The sequence below is a fragment of the Ruditapes philippinarum genome, unplaced genomic scaffold (genome assembly GCF_026571515.1).
Source record: "Ruditapes philippinarum isolate M1 unplaced genomic scaffold, ASM2657151v2 ctg2996_1_1_1_1, whole genome shotgun sequence".
Lineage (NCBI taxonomy): Eukaryota > Metazoa > Mollusca > Bivalvia > Venerida > Veneridae > Ruditapes > Ruditapes philippinarum.
This window is the reverse complement of record NW_026857855.1, coordinates 61,758-71,612: the sequence shown is the minus strand read 5'-3', so window position 1 is coordinate 71,612 and position 9,855 is coordinate 61,758. Positions and strand designations below refer to the sequence as shown.

General features: G+C 29.7%; 1 protein-coding gene across 1 annotated transcript; it reads right to left on the bottom strand.

Annotated features, from left to right (window-relative positions):
* Window positions 1-5,985: 5,985 nt before the first annotated feature.
* LOC132751257 (complement C1q tumor necrosis factor-related protein 5-like) lies at window positions 5,986-8,101 on the bottom strand. Its single transcript, XM_060741411.1, has 2 exons — window positions 7,945-8,101; window positions 5,986-6,401 (listed from the first exon to the last, which is right to left on the bottom strand). The coding sequence occupies exons 1-2, from the start codon at window positions 8,099-8,101 to the stop codon at window positions 5,986-5,988; spliced, it is 573 nt and encodes a 190-aa protein (XP_060597394.1).
* Between the last annotated feature and the right edge of the window lie 1,754 nt (window positions 8,102-9,855).

The window sequence follows — 9,855 nt, the reverse complement described above, 5'->3', positions numbered from 1 at the left end:
AAATATAGAAAAAGACGCAAACTCAGGACCTGGATTCATTTCGACATCTCCAGACAATAAAATCAATATACTCAAAAATAACAAATAATAACAATTAATCAATACAAATGAAACAACGTGAGATTCCTCGGAAGCATTAATCACAGCAAAATTACAAGGTGATTGCAGACTCGGTTTGATTGAGTCGGTACATTTAATCTGCTATTTCACCTGCTATTCAATCTTAAGAAAACTATACGTCAAGAACAAGTTAATGACATTTTTCCATGCTAATCTTTCGCGATATTTTAGTGTTTGGAATATTCTTATTATAAAGTCTCCTAAATGTTATGCATATCCATAACTTTTCGATTTTATACCTTTCTAACTCTTGTATTTTGTATCTTTAGCAGCTTAATATGTTTTAGGTTAAAACAATATTTGTCGATTTTATATCGATATCATTATTATGACGAGGAAATATTGAAATTTATGATATACAAATATTTACATAACAGTCTGAAAGAACATAATCGAAATTATTTATCAACAGTTCAATCATTAGTAACCTTTTCGTCGTGTAGTTAACCTAGCTATTAATCGCTGGAATTTGTATTTGAAAAAAGAAATCCTTTTCAAAGCAAAATGTATGGCAAATTTATTCCAATAAGCTATACGTCAGCCTAGAATAGCACAAGTTTGATATTTATCTGCAAGACTGTTATAATAATAAATGTGAGTGACATGCAGTTAACAGTTTTAATGTTACAGTTTTAATGTTTTATATTATAATTTACCATTTGTAAAAAAACACACACACAAAATAAATTAGATTTTATAAAATCAGTAAAAGCATTGCAAATGTGAACGTGAAAGAAAGAAATCCAAATAAAAGTATTGTAACTCAATGTGAATCATTACACGGATGTCCTTGTATGCGTTAGGGCATTGGACCATATTGTTTCAATTTTTCCTTTCTGATGTTGTCTTCTCAGTTATGTCCTCATTTGATACTTCTCAACAAAAACTATTCGCCAGTATTGAAAATGATTCAGTTTTGCTTAAATAAATAAAGTTTGTTATGAGTATACATTGTAGATGTATAACCTTATAAACTGGACAGAAACATTTTAAAAGGTATATCCTCATTTTGGCATATAGTTATCTCTTTTACATTTATATCGATATAATTTATCATCAAAGTCGTATGTGCAGCTTATCTTTAAAAAAATTGAATAGGTAGTTCATTTATATGCTACTCTTGTCTGAATAATTTCCTATTTGTGAATTTTGTCCTACGAGGAACCTTTTTGCATAAATCAAAAGTAATCAGTATAATCTTTTACTTACTTAACCAAAATCCGATTGATTTTAATTCTCTTTATGCAGTCAAGAAAGGCTACAAAGTTTATGAAACATTTCTTCTTTAATATGCCTTCACATCCGATTTTTCCTTCAAATTGTTGTTTCATTTCAAAATAGATTACACACTGTCATAATATGTTCAAGATTGCTGATTCAAACATTCATAAAACAGAAAGGAAAAAAGAATAGATGCAAATGTTTCTACAATTTAAATTTTGATGTTTAGAAATAGTGCTCATATAATACATAACAGGATATGTTATAATAATAATGAACCCATTGACTTTATTAGTAAAAGTTGCTATTAACGTGTAGCATTTATTACTGGAAGGTTGTTCGTTTGTGAATTAGCTGTACAGGTACAAGGAGTTATGTTCACTTCTTAAAAGCACTTGTATATCATTAATGCTTAGTAAAGTTGTATAGTAATATAGTTTTCTCCTCTTTTTGACGGATAACACAACAGCACATACTACCGTGGTGAATATGCGCATATTTCAACTTGATTTTTTGTACACATCTGTATCTACATAAATTAATAATTGTCTTACTTAACATAATACAGACTAAATATTAATAGCTTACATACTAGTTGTATATTTTATATTTAGAGAGGTAACATTTTACACTTAAAATCTATTCTTAAGTATAGAAAGTATATTCTTGTAAAGTAGACATATCTTAATCATTAATCTTTAATTATCCATTAAAAACAGTTGCTACACAAACGTGCATCAAAACGTGGTTAGTTAAAATACTCTTAACTTCTGCGCACTGTTTGCTTTTCATGTACCGCTCACTCTTTACAGTCATCTCTTATTATCGAAATGATAAGCACTGACAGATGAAATTCAAAAACGTATTTGCAATAAATTGAGCTCTATTGCAAACTCTTTCACCCTGACCTTTTTTTAAAAGAAACATTTGTTTGTAAAGATAAATGTGATCTACCCTAATTATCATAATTTGTATGTTCGGGACGACAATAATGCTTAGATTTACAAGTTATATCTGCATCTGAAACATGATGATAATAAATTGAGATTGATTCATTGGAAGTTATGACTAGATAAACCAAAGCATAGAACAGACCTCAAGTTTATAAGAGGTTTAATTTCTTTAAGATTATAAAGATATCAACCGTTGATTTTATCTTGATACGTGTATCAATTTCGCATCTTGATATCAAACTTCAATCGGTACGTAACTGGGTAACTGCGTTATTATTTCTTTAACCGGTTACTTAATTGTGAAGGTCTGTATAATCTGTACATAAAAGAAAAGTCAAATGGTAGAACACAGCGAAATTATTTGCATTAAGATATCGGATATTTACGGTAATTGTTTTTAATTTTGAAATACATGCATATATTCTTTCTTTGGCATATATTGGCTTATTACTTAATAGCACACTTTGCCATTGAAACGAATACATGCTAACGGCATACGTAAGTTTCATGGCGTTCAAATATTTGCTTTAGAGTATGTCAAATTGCTCTAATAAAAAAAGAATTAGAGCTGAATGAGAATTTTTTGTCATAAAAGTAGGAAAATATGACAAGAAAGTAGTATTTGACTTTTATACAAAATCACTGTATCTGTACTTATTGCAAAAAATCAACAAGAGCAAAAGATTGCTCAGAGAATTGGCAAATGTGTAAATTTTTATGTTAGTTATAACAGGACACAGAAAATTAAAGACATAAAAATATTTCTGGTGTATAATGGGCCTTTCAGAACCATTTCTCATACAAGTAAGTAAATAGGACATTTACCTGACCTCAAATTTCGGACCTTTCATTTCTGAAGCTAATTTCTATTTTCGAAGTTCAGAACTGTTCACTAAGAAGGGGAGATAATGTATAAGCGTCGGTTAGTTTAATCGGTAAATTCGCGGTACAATATTTCGATGGTACCTGATTAAAATCCCGGCCAGGCTGCCTTTCATTTTTATTGTATTTTGAGGCCCTACTTTTAAGTGTAGAGAAAATATAACATTCCGGGTTGGATATCAGTGCTGTTACCTTAGTGCAAAAAAAAAGAAAAAAGTTGAAGTGATATGACTAACACACCTCGACGCTCCTCTACATCAAAGTATTTCAATTATCGCTAATAAAAAAATAAACATATATTTATGTCAGCTTCCTGTCTACTGATAACTAACCTGATAGTTCTTTCTATTACTTCTACTCGATATTTTCATACCGGTTTCATCAACTGATAATTGAAAAAAAAATGTAACATAGAGTTAATCATTTACGAAATCAAAAAAAAAGGTTAGTATGGTTTAGCTGACTCATGACAGAGTATTACGATTAAAATTGTAAATTGATATATGTAAAAACTTTGGCATTTACTAGTTTAAGATTTTTTAATAGTCCGAAATTTTAAGTAATATATCTTTCAATTCAAGGGAAATATTGACTACTCTTAACAAATACTATATGGAAAATGTGTTAATTCCCTTTTAATAAAAACAAAAACAAACCTAACAGGTTACCATGTTCATGCTTTCCTGCTGTCAACAATGAACATAAACGGGAAAAAAACGAACGAATTTGTAAGGTTTAGCTTATTCAAGGCATAGATTATTACGATCCAAAATCGTAAATTTGATGGGAAAATATTGGCAGTGACAAGTTTGAGAAAATCGTCTAGAATTTATTTATAATGCAAGGGAAAAAACAAATACTATTATCAAACACTGATTGCAAACGGTTTTACATCCCTTTGTAGAAACATAAGCGAAAACCAAAACATGATAAATATCAATGAAAATAGAACATAAGTAAAATATGTGTTCTGATTTTAGATAGTCAATGATGTAACCACTATACAAACTATATTTTAGTCTTCTTGAGGCTTTATCCTTTGAAAGAAAAACCTGACAAGTACATTATACTCGTTTCTTCACATGCGTAAGTAGTATAACAATGATGTTACAAGTACAATGTAAATATCTAAGTTAATTCTGCCTTTCAAAGTTTCCGCCTGATGCATTATACAAAAAGATGTTTGTGTACGCGTTCCTTGCAAAAAAATATTATTGCATATATACGATAAAATTATATGACAGTTATTTCAATGAATATAATGTTGCTTTTAAAATAAAACATACTTGATTTGATTCCTGAACAGGTAAGTTATCTATTAAAAACTTACAGGCTGTCCAGCACCCTCTGACAAAAAAGGGGACTTTTATGGCTAAAATTAGGAATTTTAGGGTACATAAAAGATAGTATGAGACTAAAATTTGGAATTTCATAAAGCCTTAAGTAAAATATTGGATAAAGGGCCATATAACCTGTCAAACATCTTTATAACTTTTTTGGTGCAGGCATTATACGGGATTCAGATTGTCTACTTTGACTATATAGACGCTTTATATATATATATATATTACGCTTCTGGAGCAGGATACTATTAGTGGACAATAACAGGCTGACAAAAACGGATGTTTATCATGATTATGAGGTTTGCTGCAACAATTGGTCCTGTGACGTAAAACAAGACGTCGATTACCTTGGATTAAAAGTGTTCTTTGATACAAGATCAACGATTACGTTGTCGACGGCTTGCTTGCTTACTTACTTACTTGCTTGCGTGCTTGATTGCATGCTTGCTTGCTTACTTACTTACTTAATTACTTACTTACCTGCTCGCTTACTTTCTTGCTAACCTGCATTCTTACTTCCGTACTTGCTTGCTCACTTACTTATTCATCTACTTACTTGCGTACTTGTTTGCTTCCTTCCTTCCTCACTCACTCACTCACGCACTCACCAACTCACCCACTCACTCACTCACTCACTCACTCACTCACTCACTCACTCACTCACTTACTTACTTACTTACTTATAGACGATATTGAATGAGTGAACGTTCAATACTTTCTTTTAATCGAGCGAGCCTCTGTTGAGGATAGCACCATTATTTTAAAGCGTTTCAAAAGATTTGTTAATTAACCTATACGATTATAATATTTCATTTTTAACACACAGAAAAAGAAATTTCCTTCATTGATACTCTGAATATATAAAGCTAACATTTAGTGCTTCTTTAATCTATGTCTCTATAAAGTACAGTAACAAAATCAGTTTACGTAGCCTTCTAACGTATTTCATTTGAATACAATAATTGAATTTGATCAAAAATTACTTAAATGGAAGTAAATGCTAAAATATTTGTTATGTAAATTTCGAAAAGCTATTCACAATCACTATTTTCGAAAAAAACTTTATTTTGTGGATTCAATTGATAGGCATTACCGAATTGCTCAATCTAATTCAAAAGTTTTGTAAAATTTACTAATTACCTAAAATTGGTTTTTATTAAGACTAAATATCTGTCAATGCAACAACATTCAGACATACATACATCTCATTGTTTCCTCCAAAAGTTAATTACAACATGAGATAGTATTATATATTCAGTTATGATATACAAAATAAAATTTAAAAAGCACAAATGTATACATGCAATATTGATTTAAAAACGCAAAAATATAGTAACATATGTTCACTGATAAACACAGCAAAATCTTATCTTATCAAAATATACGTCAGACGATAATCATTTTATGTATTTTATAAAAACTTCAGATATATAATGTAGCATACAAACGTTGAATGATTTATTCATTCAGTTATTGACAAGTACTCCACTGAATGTGTTCATCTTCATTGCGTCTTGATATAGTTGGTTGTTAGAACTTGACGATCTTGATTTTACCCAAACCTTTTCACCTGATCTAACTCTTACTATTGCTCCAACAGTACTACAGGTGTAACTATCCTTATCATAGTTAGAACCTCCTGCAATTACTTTACCGTCTAATACCAGACCAATAAAAGCATAGTATCCTCTAAAAACACATGTATGCACAGAAAACTGGTACAGTCCTCCAACTGGCGCTGTAAAAATCCCAGTAGAAGTGTCGTACCCTGTTCCCTCGTTAATCACACTTTTTGTAAATATAACAATCTCATCTGTAGTATCATGAACCAAATCTGTCAAGTAATTAGCATGGAAAGCGATCGGGGGTCGTTCAAGTTTTCCTGAATATAAAAATAATTGTGATATGTAAGAGTTATTATAAAAACATATCTGTTTAATAAAGATGATTAAATGTATTCAAAATAAGAAAATATACATGTACTTGAATCTTCTGAAGATGACCGGAAGGACTAGTCTATAGTTACAACAACTGTTTATTGATAGAATATTGTACTTGAATGCTCTTCAAAAGACATAACTGAATAATATAATAACTAAATCATAAAATCAAAGCGTCGTTTAGGGAAGTAATCATCACGTGGAGGTGAAATAAAAAGCAATAAGTTGAATAAGTTCCTCTTGTCTTTTAGCTTCCATGTCACTCGTGAGGTTGGTTCTTGTCTCCTCAAATAATTTCTTGAATGATTCTGTTAAAAGTATCAAAGTAAAATTATTACTCATAACATAAGAATTAGATTAGTAAGTATTATATAACATGTGTACATATGACCAGTATACAGAACGTGTTGCTGAAAATACAAAACCTGAGTTTTACATAACCAGTAATGTTACTTCTTAAATAAAACTTTAGTGAAGAGAAACAGAGTAATTTATATTTTGATTTTTCTCGCTCCCCATCTATAATCTTTTTTTTTTTTCGAATTTCTACTGGCTGACGTGTTAGCTATTTCCTTGCGTGATTCAAAATGAAATAAATGTAATAGAAAATCAGGAAATATTTTCCCTTATAAAAAAACAATTTGATGAGTCAGCGTTTTCCTCAATTTGATGAGTCAGCGTTTTCCTTCATGGAAATTATGTTTATTTTGGTATATTCAACATAAATGTTTATTGTAATTCATTTAACATTAATATGTACAGTAATTCATGTTTTGTATAAATCAGAAGTATACAAACAAACATTAATATCGCAAACATAATTAAAAATACAGCAATGGTCTTTGATGCACCAAATAGAAAGAAATAAACACACAAAAAATAGGGCAGAAGGGTAACAATGATGTCATTTCATAAATTGTATACATGTTCATGCTCGTACTAGCATATTGTTTAGCACGCGGCCTCGAGATTTATTCGCAAAAATCATTTTTATGAAAATTACATGTGAAAATTACACATTTTCAACACTGTTGTTATTTTTAGATATGATTTTGTTTTTCACTTTTTCTTGATTTATTTATTGATTTGTGCTTATAATAATGTAATTATATGTTTCGTTTCGAAACGAGACGGGTTAAGCAAACTGAAAGTAGATTATAAGTTTGCGGCAATAAAGTTTATGCCATATACTACCGTTTATAAACATGCAAAATTTAGGTATATCTAAAGTAATATTTAAAGTGTATGAAATAGATTCCTTTTTACAGTAATGATTCTTTAAATTTTGAATATTTCACGCATTAATAATATAACAGATTTTCTCATTTAAGTTTTAATAAAGCAAAACAAACTTTAAAGTTATATTGATTCAGACTTAAACAACAACCAGTTATAAATTATATGTTTAAAATATAAGTCATTTTTCGTAATACACCAGTAATATTTCTGTATATCTGTATCATTTCTATGTATGTGATATATTACCTTCCCTCCTTTTGATCTCATCGCCTCCCTTTAACAGTTCGTTCGATATGTTCTCCTTCATGTCCGCAAACATGTCCGTAAAATCTGAAACTGCTCGTTTAATGTCGCCTAACGTACTGATGACATTATCCTCAGTTTTCTTAATTTCATTCACCATTGTTTCTACCTTAATTTCAGTCCTAATCATTTTCTCTAAAAGCTGTTCTTCGTATGCAAATTTAGAACATACAGGCTCTCTTGCCTCATGAAATTATAACTATATATTCCAACGACAATAACAAACACAAGGAACAGTGAGAACCTCATTTTGATGAAGAGAGTTGAAAAATAAAGTTTAAGAAGGTCTCCGAATCTTACTCGCTTAGAGAAACAATTGTATTTATACAAGGAAATCTACGTTGTTATTTTGAGTATGAGTCCCGTAATAAACATTATGTATAATGGTTTAGCAGAAATGCACTGAAATAAGGATATCCCTTAAAACAAGTCAAGTGAAACATATTGATTTTCTTTACATAGACCGCACTTCCCAACTGAGAATTAAAAGACAGCACAATAAGAAACATAAGAAACAAATAAACAAATTATTAAATGCAAACAATTGTTTCCAAGATTACTAAAAGCAATCTAGTTTAATAAAGATAGAATTGTGCTGACCTTTCATACAAATTGTTTTATTATACGTTAATTCAAATCGTTATTTATTGACATTGTCACAAAATTTATTGATGTACACCCGTATCTTGTAAAGATTCCTTATCAGAAAAATATGAAAATTACAGACTTATTTCGATCGAGAGAGATTCTGAAAGGTGCAATACGCTAGCAGCTGCTAAAGCAGTATTAGATTCTTTTAATACAATTAAGTATTAAAATCGATCATCTCGAGGCACAGGAAAATATTGTAACTCTGAGATGATTTGTTTTATATAGAAAGTCACGCCACCTTTCCTTGTTGATCTTGTTTACCATATTTTATATAGAAAGTCACGCATCAAGTCAACGGAATATTTGTCATTATAAACGGGTACAAGCTTATGACTGTATAAACCGTTTCTAGAGTTACCAGGCATTACTCATTTATAATGTAATTTAAAAAATCTGTAATATAAAAACAATTTTACTTTACAGAAACTGATGGTGTAATACATGTAATAACGCCCTCTAAAGTTCTCCTTAAACCTCGATTGAAGTCGTTGCTATAATGGATCAAAACCTTAAATAAACTAACAATTAGTGTCGAAAACAAAGGAACGTGTTTTAACTATTTCAATATTGTTTTATCCAGACTTGCTTGCTTTTACTCATTTTATTTTTATTCTGAAGATTTAATTCCATTCGTACAACTTCTTGCAGGTGTTTATTGAGTTTTTAGAATTTCAACTTATTAATGGTCGTACATATTTCATGATTTATTTCCACAGTGAAGGCTGACTGATACATTTGATTTCCAAAGTTTTAAGATAATCATAAATATAGTTACGAACAAGAAAATCATGCAAATTGTTAAAGTCATAAGTAATTTAGTTGTAACTTAAATTATTAACAATCCCTCCTGCCGAATCTAGTTTTATAAAGAATAAGTAAACATGAATATGGTATTATTGAAAGGATAACATTATAATTCTAATCGTATTATTTATTGTTTTATTTTAAGAATTTGGGCCTTTATTTTATAAAACTTTTATAAAATCTTTACATCGGACACGCAAGTAATATTTTAGCTCGCATTTAATAAAAATCGTGATGAAAAAAACAAACAAAAAAACAATAAGGCTTGTCTTATCAACACCCTGAAATCTTTAACTGTTGACAACATGATAAGAGCATCAATGAAGCTTATTTATTCAACTTACATTATTCAAGAGGTATTATTTTTACGAGGATGTATTTGATATTCTATACAAACAA

What these genes read in the sequence shown, in the direction of transcription:
- LOC132751257 (XM_060741411.1), bottom strand. Translation starts at nt 8,101, where the DNA reads ATGGTGAATGAAATTAAGAAAACTGAGGATAATGTCATCAGTACGTTA. An exon ending in TGAGATCAAAAGGAGGGAAG is followed by an intron (nt 6,402 to 7,944) that starts GTAATATATCAC and finishes TTTTATATTCAG; the next exon opens with GAAAACTTGAACGACCCCCG.